Source organism: Archocentrus centrarchus, chromosome 7 (genome assembly GCF_007364275.1).
Source record: "Archocentrus centrarchus isolate MPI-CPG fArcCen1 chromosome 7, fArcCen1, whole genome shotgun sequence".
Classification (NCBI taxonomy): Eukaryota; Metazoa; Chordata; class Actinopteri; order Cichliformes; family Cichlidae; genus Archocentrus; species Archocentrus centrarchus.
Genome location: NC_044352.1, coordinates 26,298,182 through 26,317,839, shown reverse-complemented (window position 1 = coordinate 26,317,839; position 19,658 = coordinate 26,298,182). Strand labels below are relative to the sequence as shown.

Here is a 19,658-nt window from a genome sequence, read left to right as displayed (position 1 = left end):
TGGTAAAAATTATCTATGCATTAGTAACAATTATCTATGTATTGGTAACATTTATGTGTGCAGTGGTAACAATTATCTATGCATTAGTAACAATTATCTATGTATTGGTAACATATATGTGTGCACTGTTAACAATTATCTATGCATTAGTAACAATTGTCTATGTATTGGTAACATTTATGTGTGCACTGGTAACAATTATCTATGCATTAGTAACAATTATCTATGTATTGGTAACATTTGTGTGTTTACTGGTAACATTTATGTGTGCATTTGTAACAATTATCAATGCATTGGTAACTATGTACTGGTAACATTTTTCTATGCACTGGTAACTATGGACTGGTAACAATTACATATGCATTGGTAACAATTATCTGTGCTCAAGCCAGTTTGCCCAAGTCTTACAATTATAAAACATATACATATGTAAATTATATATGCAATAATATAGGTGTACACAACACTATTTTTCCAAGAAACATTTGAAAAAGAAGAAAGTAAAAGATCAAATATTTTTTTTATGCTTTGCTCAGAGTATTCATGGAATATGTGTCCCCCCAATAGTAAACTCATTCCTACGCCCCTGTCTGAAAGTATCAGAAATCTATGTATTATCCTCACAGTGTCTATATGTGTGAATAATAAAGAGCACCTTCACTATGCTGTTCAGCAAATAACTATATGGGGGGGTGGGGGTGTCGGATGTGACGTCAGTGTCGGAAACACTGTCAGATGGGACTGCTACACGTGCTGGAGTTAGCTGCTGAAAGAGCATGATCTCTTGTGTCGTGCATGCGGAGAGGCCCGAAAAAGCAGCGGTTTGTTTTCTTCTGTTGCACGATTTCTCTTCATTAGCACGCACTCAGACGGCGGGAGTGCTCCCGACTGCTCAGAGGGCACGCGGAGGAGCCTGAAGGGTAACCGGCCGCGAAGGAGAGCGGTTGGCTGCGCCAAACGAGAAAGTTATCGGTCTCCGAGCCGGTGCGTGTTGCGTGTGTTTCTGTACGCGCACCTGGGCAGCTTGTTAGGGTGGTTTGTTTTTAGTTGAAGACTGAACAGAGGGGTTGGTGAGGGCTGTTAGGACACCATGGCGAACTACCTGATCAGCGGGCAAACCGGCTACGTCCCAGACGACGGGCTGACCGGACAACAGCTGTTCAACGGAGGAGACGGGCTCACGTACAAGTAAGGACTGTGTTCTCGTCCCTGTACCCCGGCGAACTGGGCCATAGGCAGTTATTAATTGTTTAGTGTGGTTTGCATGGACGTGTTACCAAAGTCGGACTGGGCTAGCTAAGTTTGTACGTTAGTGGCTCCTTTCTGTCTCTCCAAGGTGTTTTGTTAATATTAGGAAGGGAAAACCAGACTGTTCACTTATTTGTACCTTTATTACTGAGGAATAGGTTCATTATGTAGTTGGGGATTACCTCTAATTCAAAGGGGGAAGCCCCGAGTACAGGTTTAGCTCCCCCCGCCAAAAAAAATAAATAAATAAAAAGATCCTACATTTCCCAGAGTGCAACCAGTTGTAAGAACATCAAGAATTGACTTGTTTTTGTCAGGACATTTTTGAACAGCACTTGTAGTAGCAAGAAAACATGAACTTGAACTTACTGTTTGATATTCGTGCCTACATACAGATAAATCGATTAAAAATCTCAGCTGTGCATACAGGATTACACCTTTCATGGTGAATCTGGTGAATGTGTATTAGCTGGGAAATCAGCTTTGACCTCATGGGAATCATGTTCAGTGAACAATCCTTCAGTATACACACTTGTCCTAAATTTAGGTCCTGGCTTATGCAGTCTTGTGTTGTTGTGCAGGACTGTGTGGACCCTGGTTAAATTTAGAACATCTGCCTGGTAGTCGTCTGTACAACAAAACAGCAGACAAACTGTAATTAAAAGTGTGTGTGTGTGTGTGTGTGTGTATAGACTTGCAGTATGTAAATCATTGATTAATGGATCAGTAACAGAAAACTGACTTTAAAAATTTGCTATTTTTCAAACAAATGCGTTTTTGATTCGGTATATGTTTATTCATTATATTTTTCACTCTTAGAGCGAAGCCAGCTCAGGCAAAACATTGGGTGTTAAAGTTTTAACTGAAGTGAGATCTCAGAGTGTGTTTTTTTAGCAGAGGAAGCTTTAAAACTGTAGGCTGACAACTCAGCTTTTTGCTGCCTCAACTGTTTTTGTGTTCCTCCTCCAGTGACTTCCTGATTCTGCCGGGGTACATCGACTTCACAGCTGACCAAGTGGTGAGTCGACATGACCGACAAATAATTGGCAAACATGCAAAATCTGATGTAGTGTTATACTAATCCAAGCTGGATGATGTTCAGGGTGGGAGCATATGAGGTGAGAGAGGATTATCAGCTGTGTGCCTCCTATCTCCTCCAGTGTTGTCTGATTGTTAGCTCACAGTGCTTCCATAAATGCCACAGTTTTTTTTACTTTAAAGTGAGACTGTGTAACTTTTTTTCCTACAATTACTGTGACATTTGGGGGATGCTAACTGCAATGTAGTGTGACGATAGAGCGCAGAATATAAGTCAGAAAGTCACAAACTGAGGTTGGGGCTGTCCATTATGAATATCTAACTAAAGTTTGCTAACATTATCCATCACGAGCTGCAGGTCATACCAGACCAAGTAAGGCTGCAGCAGGGAAACTCCTGCGTTTATTGCTCTGGGATAAAGCCTGCATCAACATAAAACCATACAACACCTTGCCTCACAACGGTAAAGCTTTTCAGGGAGTCTAATAGAGTTTTTGTTTGAAGTGACATTCCTGTATGATGGTTATTTTACTTTCATCCCTTTTTATTCTGGATATAGTCAGTTCACTAATAACCATAACCATGTTTGTGTCAGTTTTCTTTTTGTTGTTGTTGACATAAAAAGCAAAAGTCTGATAAATGGATTTATGTATAATTTAGCTCATATGTGCCCGTTTTTACAGTGCACATTTAAGCCATAGTTCTGAACAGGTTTTTTTGTTCTGGTGTGGTCATGTTCATGTTTGGACTGGATGGTTTTAAAGAAGGAATTTCCTCTTGACTTTAGGTGGCTCAGCATGTTAGGATGCGCTGTACGAGCATTTCTTATGTTTTTTCTTTAGGGTTGGGGGTCACTGATTCTCATCATGTGAGATCTCTTGAATTTCGTTGAACAAGTGTTCACTTGGACTTGAGGAGGTTCAGAATTTGGTGGCCTGAGGTCACTGTGACCCCCACAAAACGTGTTTTGAGCTCTTGAATTGTTTCACACAAATGTCCAATTAGAATAAAATTAAGTGACGAACAGGCTTTGACTTGCAACTGAACATTTAATCCACTTTGTCAAAAATAGAGTTTGTATCAGAATATTTTAAAAAAAAAGGTGTTTTTGGTTATGTTAAATTTACTTAAATCACACAGATTAAAAACAGTATGCTGTGTGTGCTGCTGACATACACTGAACTCTGGAGCATTGCTGTAAATGGATGTATGTCTCTCAGCTGGAAAACAGATGAATTGCAGATGGTGGTAAAAGCCCTCAGACAGCACGGTTATCCTGTAAAATTAAACGCAATGTCAGCCTCATCCAAAAATCGAAGTTTGGTTTCCTTTTTACAGTTAAAATATCGGACCATTTACATCTGTTGATGGCTTCATTCTAACTGTAAAGACTTTAGCTGATGAAATGTATTGTGCACAATTGGTATGTTGTAAAGAATTGTACAGAGCATCATGGAGGACAGACAGCTGTCTTGTAATGTCTCAGTAAACCATGTCATTTTGTAATGCCAAGGCTATTAAACTGCCCTGGTTAAATACATTATTTCTACCTGTGCTTATCCCACTGTGTGAAGCTTTAAAGGCTGAACTAAGTGTTTGAATGTGTCTAGGACCTGACGTCAGCGCTCACCAAACAAATCACCATGAAGACCCCCTTTGTCTCCTCTCCTATGGACACTGTCACCGAAGCCAACATGGCCATCGCTATGGCAGTGAGTATAACAACCAAAGAAGTGGTTTCCTTGGATTTGTTGGCTACTTGTTGTTCTGCTATCACATTTGGACGCCCTTAGTCACACACACGGATGTTCTTTCTCCTCACAGCTAACAGGCGGCATTGGTTTTATTCACCACAACTGCACTCCAGAGTTCCAGGCTAATGAAGTTCGTAAAGTCAAGGTAATGATTCTGTGTTCAGTCTTTTCTTATTTTGCATGTGTTATTTTCCTTAACTCAGGTGTCTTTTTGTGCATGTGTAGAACAGTGTTTTTGTCTGGTCCCAAGCTGTAGAGTGTAGGCAGTGATTCCTTTATGTTTCCTTCACTGCTCCTTTTTCTGCCTCCCTCTTTACTCTTGCACATCCCCATCCCATTTTTTTCCCCCCTCATTTCCTTCCCTCCCTTCCTCCTTTAGCGCTATGAGCAGGGCTTCATCACAGATCCTGTGGTGATGAGCCCCAATGAGCGAGTGAGGGATGTCTTCCAGGCCAAGGCACGCCACGGCTTCTGTGGCATCCCCATCACAGATAACGGCAAAATGGGTGGCAAGCTGGTGGGCATCATCTCGTCCAGAGACATTGATTTCCTGAAGGTGGAGGACCACGACTTACCACTCAGTGAGGTAAAGTTTAAATATAAAGGTGTTGGTGTTTTTTTTGGCTACTTCTATGATGTGAGCTGTATGCAAAACATTTGGATGGGATGATCTGGCATTCTAAGATGCAAGCTATTTTATTTTTTGTACTGTTACTAGAAATGTGTTAATCTGGAAAGGCATTCAGAGCAGAGGCGCCCATTCTCTACCTTCCCTTTAATTTTCATGATAGCTTTTTGGATAATCATGCTGACAAACTGGCAAATGCATGACACTTAAAACACAGCTAAAAATACACACCTGATCAAAATCTTAAGACCAGTAAAAAAAATTGCAAGAATTTGCATTTTGCACTATTGGATCTTAAGAAGGTTCTAAGTAGAGCTTCACAGTGCTAAAAGAAGAAATCGGTGCAAGAGACAAAAACTTTTGAGCACGGAATTTTTTTGAAAACTGCATTTACAATCAAACATGATTTTTTTCAGCTGATCAAAAGTTTAAGACCATAGCAAATGCAAATTCTTGCAATTTTTTAACTGGTCTTAAGATTTTGATCAGGAGTGTATATGTGCAAGATTTTTATTTATTTTTTTTACATCTTAAAATTTTATGTCTCAAAATGCCCCAGAGACACTTTCTTAGATACCTTGTACCGTAATATATTTTTCTGGCAGGTGATGACTAAGAGAGAGGATCTAGTGGTTGCCCCTGCTGGAGTGACACTGAAGGAAGCCAATGAAATCCTCCAGAGGAGTAAGAAAGGTGGGTGGGTTGCTTTGTCTAAGAATTTTTAATTTGATGATAAAGTCGGGCTGGACAATAAATAAAATTTTAATCTGTATCACAGTTTTGGATTCCCACGTTTACACGAATATGATCATCTGATTTTAAATGCATGCTCCGCCAGTTAATCACAAAGCAATCAAGCACTCTGTAAATCACTGCCTCAAGATGTGCCTGCACATGTTAGTCACAGCTGTTCCGTGCATGCCACAGCTTGAAGTTTCCTGGATGTAGTCTGAATGAATGACGCTATGCAATAGATAACAAGTCGTCAAAACAAAACTCAAATATCTGGCACAGCAGAAGGCAAAGACAAAGAAGCACTGAAATCACCAACACAGTTGTATCCCACTTTGCCAAAGAGAAGTGTCCAGGCGGTGTCGGTGTACTGGATGTACATGCAATTATTTTTCCAAAGTGGTGACGCCTGTGTGCTGCTAGAGATTTATCAGCTGTCTGATAAATGAAAAATTTTAAAAACTAAAGAAGATAGGAGAAACACCCTTAGCCCATCTTGAGTGTGGATGTTGCACTGTTTGTCCACTAGAGGGCACTCTGCAGCTTCTTTGTTGTAGAGTGTTTTGTCTGTTTGGAAAGCCAGAAACACACTGACGAACTGATCCGAGCAGCGTTGCGCATAAATGAGTATAAATGAATAACCCAGGATTTGTTACAGTAAAACAAGAAATTTTTAGGTGCATTGTCATATTATCTTAGTGAGGACTCATAAATAACTGCACATAACAAGTGTTGGGGAAATCTGTTTCTTGTGTCTGAAAGGGAGAAAAATATCAGCCGATATCATATTTTTAAATCACCAGAGTAGAATAGAATAGAAATATTGTGTGAAATAGTATCCTGATGACTTTACTTTTTAAAGTTTTGGTGCAATTTTGTTATTCTAAGAGAGTTCAGGTGAGTTTAGTTGAATAAGGTGGACCAATTTTGCTGCAAAAATTTGTACAATCGCAGGAATGTCACACAACATTTGATGTTAAAGCAGTGAATCGTTTAAATGGCATTGTAATAAAAACATTTTTTGCACTAAAATCAATTGTGATAGTTATTCTGGCTATAATTCTGCAACCCTAATGATAAAGGTTAAAAAATATACCAAAAACAGGGTAAGCTGATTGTCAGTGCACTGCACAAGCATGCTTTCATCTCTTTGGTTCCTCCTGCAGGTAAATTGCCCATAGTGAATGAAGAGGGCTCCCTGGTGTCCATCATTGCCCGCACAGACTTGAAGAAGAACAGAGACTTCCCTCTAGCGTCCAAAGATTCTCGGAAACAGCTGCTGTGTGGCGCCGCCGTCGGCACCCATGAGGATGACAAGTATCGGTTGGACCTGTTGGTGCAGAGTGGAGTGGATGTGGTCGTATTGGTAAGGACTTTATAATATAATCTTTAGAGGAATAGAATCTTTATAGTGGGAATTTTAAGGTAATTAAGACATGTTGAATCAGGGCCTTGGTCCCCTAACTAATATACAACTGAAAACACTTAATGTTTCGTATAACCATGGAATCAGAAGGAGAGTAGACATGCCACTGAATGTTCAGAATACACAAAGATTATTTTTTGTTATCTTTTGATAAAGATCAGTGTGGGATGAGTACTTTGATCTGTGTGACTGTAGGAGCAAGTTTAATGGCGTGTAGACTCCTTTGATTTGTTCTGGGTTTAACACAAATCTACCCTGGACTTCTTGTTTTTGTTTTTATTTTAGTTTCTGCATGTCTTTGAAGAGTGTCTTTTGGAGCTGTTATGTTTTGCCTCTCTACCACCAGGACTCCTCTCAGGGCAACTCAGTCTTCCAGATCAACATGATCAAATATATTAAAGAAAAGTACCCCAGCCTGCAGGTCATCGGTGGCAATGGTAACTATACTTTGCACACAGAAACATGTGCATGTGAAATCAGAGGCATTTTCATTAATCACTGCTTCTCATCCCAAATAAACATTTGTGGAGAGCTAAACAGCAAATGCTGTTTGTATATATGCACTAGTTAGACTGACCTCTTAATTATTAATAAAGTTATATTATGGAAAAAGGGAAGCACACATGCTTCATTTGTTTGCTGTAAAGTGATCAGCTGTGTCATATGGGACAGTCAGTGAGCTTGAGTGTCCAAACAGTTGACTGAGTTTCATTGACATCTTTGATTTAGTCGTGGTTTGTTGATCTGCTGCTTGCAATGAAAATGATCATTATTCCTCTCTGTCTGAACCCCTCTGTGGCAGTGGTGACTGCAGCTCAGGCCAAGAACCTGATTGATGCAGGAGTGGATGCACTGAGAGTGGGAATGGGCAGCGGCTCCATCTGCATCACACAGGAAGGTGAGTGACTGGGTTCAAAACTCTACAGACACCAGCCTCCTCACTTCCTGCTTCCTTTCCTAAAACTGCTCTCAGCCAATCTGAGGCCTTTAATCTGGATAGTGTAGCGGCTTCTCGAGGGGGGAAGAAAATGCTGGTAGAAGTATAGTTTTAAACTTTGTTGAACTATTTGAATGACTTCAGCAGTAGAAATTGGGATGCCTAAAGTTTGTTTTGCTTGATGAATCCTAATGCGTGGACCGTACAAGGTGGCAAACCAAGACTGGAAAAATAATTTGCTTCACCCTGTGTAGTATGTCTTAGTGCAGGACAATCAATTCTGCATGTTCTGGGTGCTTTATGCGACTCCTGATGGAAGCCTGAGCATTTCTGGTTGCTTAGTTTGTTGACATTCGGGTGTTGCCTTTAGGGGTAACTGTTTTTGAGAGTTCTGATCCTGGAAGGCTATCTCTGGCATCTCATGCCTGATTGTCTTTGTACGTCATAAACTGTGAAATGTGTAAACTGCAGCTGCAAGAAAAAGATTGAATTCCTAAGAGATATTTCATTAGAGAAATGAATAATTAATATCATAAAACGGGCTCTGATCTTCTCGGTAAAACTTGAATATAGTCTGAAGTAATAAAGTTTTAATTGAATATTCTGAGAAATTAGTCTATGCTAAAAAAGTAACTGTGTGTTATGCTGCTTGAAGTCGGTTGGTAGAAACGTGACACTGGAAGCGTGGGTTGTAGAGCCTCTGAGAAAGATGTAAAAAGTGTGGTTACTAACAAAGTAACAACTTTCACTGGACTTTCAGAAAAAGTATAGAGATGCACAGAGCTAAATAAGACCTGTGTGTTTAGACAAATACCCAGGTATTTAGACAATGTGTTTAACCCACAGTTAAATGCGTTGTCTATAAATAGAGGAAATTCAGTACTGTTGACACTAGAATTAAGCATCCTGTAGAGATCTCATGTGTACAACAGTCTTTTTTTTTCCCCTCGTAAAATAGGTGAAAAACTGAGATGTAACACCTGATAAACACTTGCAGAAACCTCTAACACTGAAGAATTCTTAAAAGACCATCTCTAATACAAGCTGGTTATTCTATAAAAGATCAGAGCACAGTCGACCAATTCAGAAATCCTGAGCATTTCAAAGGGTTCACACACTTTTTCTTGCAAATGTACATCTTTTTGGGTCTTCAGTGTGTAGCTTGTGTGTAGTTTTCAGGGTTGTCAGGCACTGTGATCACTGTGATTTGTAAAGACTAAACGGTTGTCTGGTCCTGGCTTTAATTAAATTGCACCGTTTGGAAATTGATGAGGAACAAATGTGAACTTGGTTTAAATTCGCTGGGATCACTGGGATAAGTTTTGTGTTTTGTCTGGTGTAGCGAGGATGTGTCTGTTCTTCTTGTTTTCTGACTTCACTTGTCTCCATGTCGACTGTGATTCTTTTGATATCATAAAGCAGTTCTTGTTCATTTTCTTTTGCTTATTATTTTCTTCTGCTTGTATTCTGTTTTGTCATCTTCATCTGTCTTCTTACCTACCTCTTCCCTTTCTGTCTGCTTCCGGTTCTCTCCCCTACTTCTCACCCTGGTGTTCGTATGGTGTCTGTGTGTTTTTGTTTCATGTCAATGTTCAGCTCCCCTCAGTGTACCGCCAGCTATAAAGCTCCACAGCCCCAAAACCCCAACCACTGTTACGGGATACTCCAGTAAGTTCCCCTGCTGGCGTGCGCTAGGCTGGGATTGGCTCCATTATCTCCGTGTCTCCTCCACTCCTCACAGTCTGCTGCATTAACTGGGGCACAGCTTTGCATCTGTAGATGTAGTGAGGTTTTGAAAGTTGGCCTTTGGGGTTTTGGGGTTTTGTTTGTGTGTCCACACTGATCTGTCAATCATCCTGAGTGAATGTTGCTCTTCTTCCACCCAATTTCCTGACATTTTATTTCTGTTTTTGATGCCATCACATCGAGACACAAATATAAAGATACAATTGGTCAGATAGTGGCTAGGTTAAAAACCCCATGCTCTTTGACAGGCCTCTTATCCCTTTCTAACACACATACATCCCCAACAGCTAAAAAGCAGAGGATTAGTAGATGGTGTAACTAACTGCCACAGGGTGTCTCTGTTTAGCAGTTATGGTCATGTTTGTGGGTTGGTTGGGACAGACTTTGCTTCAGGACACAAATGATTAGAATTAATGAATGATTTTTCTTTACTATATGGAAAAAAGCTGTTAAAGAAGTCGCTGCCACCTTTGGATTTTTAGCTGAAAATTATTTGGCACTTGCCTGCTGTGTACGGTTTAGGCAGGACAATACATTCTTAAATAATCTGTATAAAGTGTGTGAGCTGCCTCTTGAGTGAGACTTTAGTCAGCTGGAGTTCAACTCCACGGTTTGGTCTTCAGCTGGTGACATTAGTCCTTCTGTCCTGCAGCCTTGGTGAGTTTAGCAGTGTTTCTAAAATTTCACCTGCTGCAGGCTGTGGTTTCAGCGGTTCTCCAGCTCGCAGCAGAACCACTAGCTGTAGTCCAAGATAGAGTCTGAGATCCTTTCCAGAGAGAAGCGGTAGATTGAAATCGATGGCTGCAACAACAGTAACCCGGAAACAGTGAACAGCCAAAACCTGGCTGGCAGTAAATATGCCTTACCGGCCCACGCAAGTAAAGTGTGTGTGTGGGGAAACACTGGAATCACTAGTTTTGGTAAGTACCTTGCGGCCCTGAGTTGGAAGGAAATGACAATTTCAGCGGTTTAGTAAAAGGAATTGGGATGTTTGGATATTTGTGTTTTGGCGCTTAATGTTCGTAGTAGTTGATCTTTTAAAAGATGGCTTTTAAATCCACTGAGAGGTCGTCTTCAGCTCCAGGCAGCGTGTATTGTGTGAATTGGTGTTTGATTCTCAGAGCAGTGTGGCAGTTCTCTGCTGATGTGACAAGTTTAACTTCCTCATTTCCACGTTTTAACAATCATAACAGACATGTTCCCACTTTTGTGTGCTCATTCACTTTATTTCTCGTTGATAAACGTGCATGCCCATCAAATGTTAAACAGTTACTTATAAATATCTTTCTATTGGAAGGTAAATTTCAGTCATATGAAGGAATAACTATTAATGATGGAAAAGCTTTTTCCCAATCTGGGGTCAGTTCTTTAGCTAAATCTGCCATAGTGTGGTGTTGTAGGTCTGATCTGATGTTTAGGAATTTCTCACCATTTAGGTTTAAACCTCCTTCTTCCTACAACCAGCCATAAACTTGTGTCATGTGAGGAGCTGGTGTGAAGTGAAAATGTTGTCCATTTCCACACAGCTGGTATCACTAAAGGCGGCACTCTGCATTTTCAGTTAATAGACTGTAAGACACAAAGGACTGCTTAGCAATCAGTGTTTTCTTCTGCAGTCAGTTTAATGTCAGTAAAATTGCTTTTCATTTGCTTTGAGCCTCCTGAGCTTGCTGACACATTAGCAAGATGGTGCAAGTTCTACCCATTTAATCCTCCTTCATCTCTTTCCTCCTCCCTCCCCATCAGTGCTGGCATGTGGCAGATCCCAAGCCACAGCTGTCTATAAAGTTTCAGAGTATGCCAGGCGCTTTGGTGTCCCAGTCATCGCTGATGGCGGCATCCAGACGGTTGGCCACATTGCAAAGGCCCTGGCACTTGGAGCATCCACAGGTATGGATTTCATCATCATGTGAACGTGAAAAATAAACATGTTGCAAAAGCCAAATGAAAGAAAAATGAAGCAAAACTTGACTTTAATCTGATTGTTTTTATTACTAAAGAATCAGTTGAGGAATAAAATAAACATGTATCTAAACACCCTACAGCTAGTTAGAAGGTAAAGCTGACTGTGGCAAACTGGAAATGAGAACCCATCACCTCACTGCTGCAATCTAAGCAGAACTCCTCTTTGGCTTTTAAAGGTTTCAGTGGCGATCGTTAAAAAAAAAACCCTGTGACTCTAACTTGAGCTCCTTCCTCACTTTCTTTGTGTCCAGTAATGATGGGTTCTCTGCTGGCTGCTACTAGTGAAGCTCCTGGTGAATACTTCTTCTCTGACGGCATCAGGCTGAAGAAATACCGCGGCATGGGCTCCCTGGACGCTATGGACAAAAACCTGGGCTCCCAGACCAGATATTTCAGGTATCAGTAACAGTGCAAGGGGCTGTCCACCTTTACACAATGTAGCCAGTCACGTTGTGAGGCCATTCTTTGCCAGTTTTCCCCAGCAGACAGCACTTCCTCATTTCATTTTCAGTGGTTTGCAGAACATATGTTACTGCTGTGTGGTGGTAAAGAATGATGAGCCTGCTAGAAAAGGATGGTGCTGATATTTGACCTTTTTAAATCTTCAATCTGAAGAGGACAAGGATGTTCACTGAACACTTTTGCTTTACAAATCTTGATCCACTGTGCAGCGGTACGCAGGCTGTCGACATTAATATGCTGTCAGTGATCACTAGGATGCCTAACCAGGGACCCTCCACTGTACTCACTGCTTTTTCCCCTCCTGTCCCCTCACAGTGAGAATGATAAGATTAAAGTCGCTCAGGGTGTTTCTGGAGCTGTGCAGGACAAAGGCTCCATCCACAAGTTTGTTCCATACCTGCTCGCTGGCATTCAGCACTCCTGTCAGGACATAGGAACCAAAAGCCTCACCCAGCTCAGGTAACAGTACATGCAGCTGTAGGTGACATTTTTCTGCTTGTGAAATTTTAATTTGATGTGCTGTCACATTTTGGAACTCATTAATATAAAGTGGATAACTAAGAATTCAGTTGTATTAATAGTTGGTAAAAATCTAAAGTATGAACACTACCTTGTAGTTTATACAAACTTGGTGTCCAGCTTATGTCCTCAGCCTTTATTGTACTTAATCTCTTACCCCTCATATTTGGTGTCATGTAACAGCTGTTTTTTTTTTTTTCTCCTTCAGAGCCATGATGTATTCTGGAGATCTGAAATTTGAAAAGAGAACCACATCAGCTCAGATGGAAGGCGGAGTCCACAGCTTGCACAGGTATACACACACACACACACACACATGGGTTTCATCAGTACAGGTCCACTCAGTTTGTTTAGCTTAGTTTCATATTTCACGGTCTTCAGATTTCTGAGTTTCATGTCTTACCACAACCGTACAAGCCTTCAGTTAGACTTCCTCTTTAGTGCCTACATTCAGGCCACTGCTGTCTCTGTTAACAGGAAACCCCAGGGAGCATCGTGGATAGTCGCGTGATCGTTTCTTCTCACACTGTCTTTCTTTCTCCTACAGTTACGAGAAACGTCTCTTTTAAGGAGAAGCTTGCCTTCTGATGGAGGGTCCTTCCAACAGACATTATGCAAAAACACTACTTGCCAGACCATCCGATAACTGTACTCAACGCACACTAACAACTAACTTCTCATTAGATTAGTCTGTGTAAAGATCAACCTCTTCATTCTTCCAGTGATCCCTTAGTCTTCCTGCCAGTGTCATCTATGCATCGTCTGTGTGGAGGGAATAAAAGAATTTCAATCACTGCACGTATGGTTGAGTCAAATGAAAATCCCAGTGCTTTTCATATTGTCTGAATCAAAATATTTGAACCCTGCTGTGTCCATTTCAAGATGAAAAGTTGTCTAATAATAAAGCGTGTTTTTCCATAAGTGGTCATTTTCCATTTTTGCTTAATTGTACAACTTTGCTGAGAATTTTAAATAATTTCATGTAGTTGGAAAACCTTTAAGAATGTGCCCTTATGTAGTTCATGAAGTAACTCGTGGCCGGCAAGTTCTCGTATTACTTGGGATGAGGAAAAAGATGTGCTGCGGCTTGTAGTGTCTAATGAGAAGCTGTTCTAAACCGACCATTTAGTTTCTGTTCATCTAACGAAGGGAAGCAGTGAAGTAAACCCATTCATTTCAACCTGGTTTATATGAATTTTTAGCTGCTTTGTGAAGCTGAGGTTTATACACACACACACACACACACACACACACACACACACACACAAAAAGCATAATGGCTCCAGAGAAGCCCAGCTTGTCAGTCTAGTCCTGCTGCTAAAAGATACACTGAAGGACAGTGGCTTCCACCATCAGGGTTGAAGGCACCACCCGTTCTCCACCTACCGCCCCATCTTCCTGTCTGCTGGAGGTCTCCAGGGAGCATCAGCTATTCCTCTGAATCTCCCGGACTTTCCAGGCTGAAACGCAGACTGACTGCTGGGAGTTCTCCAGTCACACTCTGTTGGTCACACCTGTCCTCCGTTCATCCATCATGTCGCATGCAGACGTTTCTAATTAACACACAGGAAGGAGTCAGTTTACAGGCCTCAATTAGCACAACGGATAAATGAAGGTTTTACATATGACATTGAACCCTGATCTGTGAAATACAGTGTACTGTAGCCATCGCAGATATTTGTAATTAAGTTTTCCGTCACTGCTAGTGCTACTACTACCTCTGGTACCAGACGCCGCTGTTTATGGCTCAGGATGCTTTCATTTGAGGTTCCACAGATCAAATATAACTCCGGCTCACTGTCTTACTTCTCACACATTTATGAAGTCCTAACATTTTGGTCCAACTCATCAGGTACGAAGGCTCACACTTGCTAAAACTTCAGATGAATGCATACGTTTGAAAGGGTTGAGCTGATTTATATGTTCATGTTGCATAATTTTCAATGACATTTCACTGACTTTGTGAGACGGATCCTAACAACACACAGATGAAACGGTGCAACAATAATGTCTAAAGAAACTCACTTTTAACTGATTTAAGCCCATTTTGATGCTCATTGTCTGGCGCTACCTCTGCTGTCACCACTATTGTTAGTATTAAGTCATTATTACTACAGACACAGCTGTGTAACAGCTAAAACATTAGAAAAACTAATAATAAATTATATTTACTCTTGATGCTGAGATAAATATGAAAATTTGAAATAAACGAATGATTATATAGTTGATTAATGGTTACAAAAAGATCAGCTTCACGTACTAAGAAGGACACTAAAAGAAATGACTGCACCCACACTCGGACATATTACACTGTTGCAGTACAAACTTTTAAATATATTATTTTATTAAAGCGTTATTTTATTTTGCAAAGATTGTCATTACTGGTGAGGATGTTCAGTGATTGTCTGTATATGACAATCAAATTTGAAACTCAATCAAAAATAACAGATTTTATTAAGTAATTAAAGGTGCAGCATTGGTCATTTACAGCACTCGCGCACCCTGAAGTTTAGTTGTAGAGATTTAACTGTCTGCTCCAACACAGTGAAGGAGGAAAAAAAAAAAATTAAGAATTAACACTTGCATCTCTTTGCAGAAACAAAGTCTTTATTAGCCTGAATAATCCAGCTGTTTCCACAGTTTCATCACAAAACCTCAGCAGCTAAAAACTAAAACTTCTTAACTTGACTGCATGTTATTTTGGTTATTTGATGCTTTATAAAATGTAAAAACATGTTAACAGTATTTTACATGTTAATAAAAAGCCGGCAGAGATTCAACGGCAAATACAGAACACAGTAAGGTGACACACCGTGTACACAGTATAAAAATGAATGTATTTCAGTCATAAAATACAGAGAAACTGATTTTACTTCAATTATCTGTATTACAGGTAATAAAACAATGTATAAAATATATGGATGTATGGTTGTCTCATGATACATGAAAACATTTAAACTTCAAATTACACCTGATCAGTAGAGCTTTAAATAAACTGAACCACAATTTTAGCAGAAAAATCAAATAAAACTAAACTTTTAGACCAATTATGAGCATTTTTGTTCAACTAGAATATATTATAAATAAAGAAAAACAGCTGTTGTTGAGGTGGGCAAGAGGAGTCGGGGTGGTGGGAGTGGATAAAGGACGGAAAGGAGGAGTTTTGTACTCAGGAGAAGTGAAAGTGAAATGAATCTGTGGACTATTTAAAGAGGAAGTTTGGAGTCCCGGAGCAGTTGGCAGACGGGACTACAGAGGACGACGCACCGCTCGGAGACGCAGGTGAGCTGGAGCGCGTTAAGCTTTCTAAGTTTCACCGATGCCGACTGCGAGTGTCCAGCTGTGTTTCTGGCAGCTCTGTGTGTACATTCACTTTACTTTCATTCTCTTGTTTGGCTTCTGAATGGTTCCACCCCTCTCTCTCCCTCTCTTTCTCCTTATTCAGTTTAACATTTTAACTCTTTCCTCACATTCATCTCACACCTTTGTTTTTTTTTTTTTATTGTAATACATATGTTTATTCCATGTTTATTCCCCTCACATTGCACTAGAGCTAGAAAGTGTTTTCAAGGGTTTGATCAGGGGTTTAAGCACAAAGGCTAAACTGAAAGTATCTCTGAGCTGCTGTTTAGTCTCTTTTCCAGTAACTGCGCCTCTTACTTTCCTGAATTAGAGCTTATGTACAGGGCGGAGTGAAGGTCTGAAGCTCAGTTTTAAGGTTCACAGGAAGAGTCCTTACGATGGAAATCTCTTCCTTAAAGTTTTCTCTTCGGCTCTCTTCTTCCTTTTTATCGTTTCTATCAGCTCTTCCTTGTCAGACTGACCTCCCCTGCCCCTTCTCGTGTTTGCTTTCTTTTTCTTTCTAACAACTGATAACACAAAACTGGTTTTTCAAGGTAGAATACCAATATGACGTCCTGTTTATAACTATGGGGTTATGACTCCACTGCAGTCATAACCCCCTTCTTCAAGATCTAATGGGCAGATATTTTAATATATTAATAGTGGAATCTTGAAAGCTGACAAACTGAGCCTCTCACTGTTTTTTTTTCCCTCCTCTCTTACTGCTGCATCTTGGGGAAGCTGTATGTGTGTTTGTGGCTTTTTGCCACCTTTCCTCATCAAATAGACTGAACTTTCAAGGGTAGCGTGTGTGTGTGTGTGTATTAGTGTTCACTTAGTATAAACTCTCTTTTAAAAACATCCAAACAGGCGAGCACAGTAAATTATCTAACTTAAAGGAAAGTACGAATTTAGTAACCCATATATTTGTTTAAAAAAAATGTACTTTGGTTAATAAGAGTTTCCCTGTAAGAAGCAGTTTGTCTTTATAACACTCACTCATTTCTTTGACCATTTTATTACAAATTTGATCACAAGCATTTCATCTTTTCTTTAAGCTGCTGTGAGGAGGCAGCTGTTGTGCGACTGGGAGGTCTGCCTTGTTTTGAGGGATTTTGCTAAACATAAACTAAAATCTCTCACACTGTCAGAATCTGGTTTCCACTCAAGTCAAGTGTGACTTTTACATCACCAAGTTACACCTGAGTGGGTGGGTGATTTTAATGGCTGTTTTATGTTACAGTATAAAAACACTGGACTCTGATCGCCTCAGACGCTTAACGTCTGCTCCTGCAGAAGCGAAAATCAGCCGTTAGAGTGAGAATAAACAGCTGAAAATGACAAATTACTTATAAAAATGAATTTTATCAAAAGGAGCAAAAGAAAAGGGTCGCAGTCATTTATTGGTGAAATACTTCTGATTGTTCATGTGTCAGCCAAACAGCTTAAAGCACATAGTCATGGAGGCTACACAGTTTCCATTCAAATCCACTGTGAACCAGCACAGATCGAGTGAGATGAGGTCGCATCAGCACCGAAAAAACCAGAACAAAATGAGGCAGGGGAAGTTCCAGCTCTCCAACAGCCACTGAATCAACTCAGCTTTCAGCTGCTCACATAGACCAACAATGGAAACAAACCGCACTTCTCAATTTCAAATCACTAAAATCGCTTTACATAAAACAAAATAATACTCATTCGTAGTTTTTGTCCCCCCCCCCACACTGACAGGATAATAGGTAGGATGCTCTGTCTTTTAAGATGAAACATAATATAACATAACATAATGCATTTTAATGCATCTCACTTCCACTTATTTCTAGTCCAGACTGATTTTGACCATCGGTCTGAAACATGTAAATTCACCTACTTTCTGTTTCTAACTTTTTTTTGTCTTTTTCAGCCGTGCTGACCTGAGGCCAGCCCCGTTGAACCCTCTTTTTGTGGGTGGGATTGTAACGGAACCCATAATGCAGCTGTGATTCTGAGCCCCAGCTGGTTATGGGGTCCGTTTCCATCCCATGGCGCACAAGACATCCCGAACTGACGGGCTGTTCACTGAGAAAAGCCCGGGGCATCCCCCTTCCTCCCACAGATCAGACATTACAGTCCCACTTCTCCACCGCAGGTTACTTTAGATTATTATTTTTTTTTTTTTTAGTCAGCATTTGGAAATGAATTCATGTCACTTCAGCTGAAAACTCTCACATTAAAGGGGAAAAAAGCAAAGCTTTAAGACAGTAAAACACTGGTAACAGTACAGAAAACTTTAAAAACATCTATAATAAAAATACGCAGCTGACTGAGCTGCAGAGAAACAGCCACTGCTCACCATCACGGTCCACCCAGGGTAGACCTTTGGTTTGAGTTCTGCTGAATGAGTGAAGAAAGTGAAACGAACACCCGGAAGGTCCTGTGATGCTCTGCCGCTGGTTTGAAAAGGATGTATAATAGTGCAGAAGGTGTTTTTCCTCAATGACACGTTTTCTCCCGGATTGCTGAGAACAGTAAACGCAACCGGGAATTTCGTGTCAGCCAAGAATGACACTCAGAGCAGCAACTGAAGAGCCAGCTGCAAATGTGATATATATATTTTTTTTGACATTTTTGGTGTAACTAATTGTATTTCTTAATGAGATCTCTAATAAACCTCATATTCTAAACTCACAGTTATTGTACATTTTTGTTGCAGCACCCATCACCCCATGTTGCTTATGACCTGTGCCACAACAGAGGATTACAGTGGCGTTATGTGCGCAGTCACTATCTGTGGTTTCCTCTCCCTCTCAGGACTGCTGCAGAGTTTATGTGTGATAACAATGCTTTTTCAAAAAGCCAGATTTCAACACAGCCACCCGTGCTGTCGTGTAAATGTCAGATCACATGAGAAAATTTTACTATTTCCTCCATCGCAAAGCAGCAGCTGCCAGCGTGAGTTGTTCTGCTTTTACTGAGGAGTCCGGTCCACTGTTTACACATGAAAACAAACCAGCACACAACATGTATATGTATTCTTCTTAATGGCTATTGTTGGGTGAGACAAGTTTGTTTTGCCCCCCAAAATAGTTGGGCATTACTTAGAAACCAAGTGAGATCCAAAACAGCAATCAGCAAAGAGGACACTGAGACAGAAAGCATGAGAAAGCAGGCAAAGGCGGCCCACGAGAAAATCCTCATGATAGGAAAGAATCATAAAAGTAAATAATCAACATGAAAACATGTCCACATGCACAATTAAAGCTTCACAAGACTCCATAGAATGACCATTATAGAATGATGACATCACCGCAACATTACTGGTCACAATGTTTAAATAAAAATCTACACAAGAAACACAAACACAAACCATATAATAAACAAAGTGACACGCCCTTTCAAACCTACAAAATCTATATAAGTGAGGAAAAACAGCATCATCTATAGAGGAGTATCTGTAACATGGTGATGCCAAAAGATGACAGGAAACAACTCAGCAGTACTTTCAGTGCGTAGAGTCCAATACGCTAAACCTGCCCAGCACCAACCCACTAACGAGGCTGAAGCAACGGGCCGAGCACATATTTGGTTCTACAAGATTCTCCTTTAGTTCAAAATAAAAGATAAAGTGATGAAGGCTTCATACAAATATGTTACATTTTTATTCTGCTATAGACAATTGTAGCATTTTGATAGTTTTCTGGTGGGGCACCATTTGGGGGTGCGTGTCCTGCTTTCTATCATGCAAGTGTGTCCTCTTTGTTGATTGGTGTCTGAACCTCACCTGGTATATATATCATAATTACACCAGATTATTCTGATGACATCTTATAGCTGAAATATGCTCTTTATTCTTAGGCAGGATGAATGCTTATCAGTGGGCGC

At 40.4% G+C, this 19,658-nt stretch overlaps 1 protein-coding gene across 1 annotated transcript; it reads left to right on the top strand.

Annotated features, from left to right (window-relative positions):
- The first annotated feature begins 726 nt into the window (after window positions 1-726).
- Window positions 727-13,376, top strand: impdh2 (IMP (inosine 5'-monophosphate) dehydrogenase 2). The gene is made up of 14 exons (XM_030733319.1): window positions 727-1,188; window positions 2,218-2,266; window positions 3,897-3,998; window positions 4,111-4,185; window positions 4,420-4,626; window positions 5,274-5,361; window positions 6,567-6,766; window positions 7,173-7,263; window positions 7,629-7,724; window positions 11,256-11,399; window positions 11,726-11,870; window positions 12,252-12,395; window positions 12,664-12,747; window positions 13,003-13,376. Exons 1-14 carry the CDS (start codon window positions 1,091-1,093, stop codon window positions 13,022-13,024), a joined length of 1,545 nt encoding a protein of 514 aa, XP_030589179.1. The 5' UTR covers window positions 727-1,090; the 3' UTR covers window positions 13,025-13,376.
- Window positions 13,377-19,658: the final 6,282 nt, after the last annotated feature.

Coding starts and splice junctions, on each gene's coding strand:
- impdh2 (XM_030733319.1), top strand. CDS start 1,091: ATGGCGAACTACCTGATCAGCGGGCAAACCGGCTACGTCCCAGACGAC. Junction 4,186..4,419: donor ATGAAGTTCGTAAAGTCAAG/GTAATGATTCTG, acceptor TTCCTCCTTTAG/CGCTATGAGCAGGGCTTCAT. Junction 11,400..11,725: donor GGCACTTGGAGCATCCACAG/GTATGGATTTCA, acceptor CTTTGTGTCCAG/TAATGATGGGTTCTCTGCTG.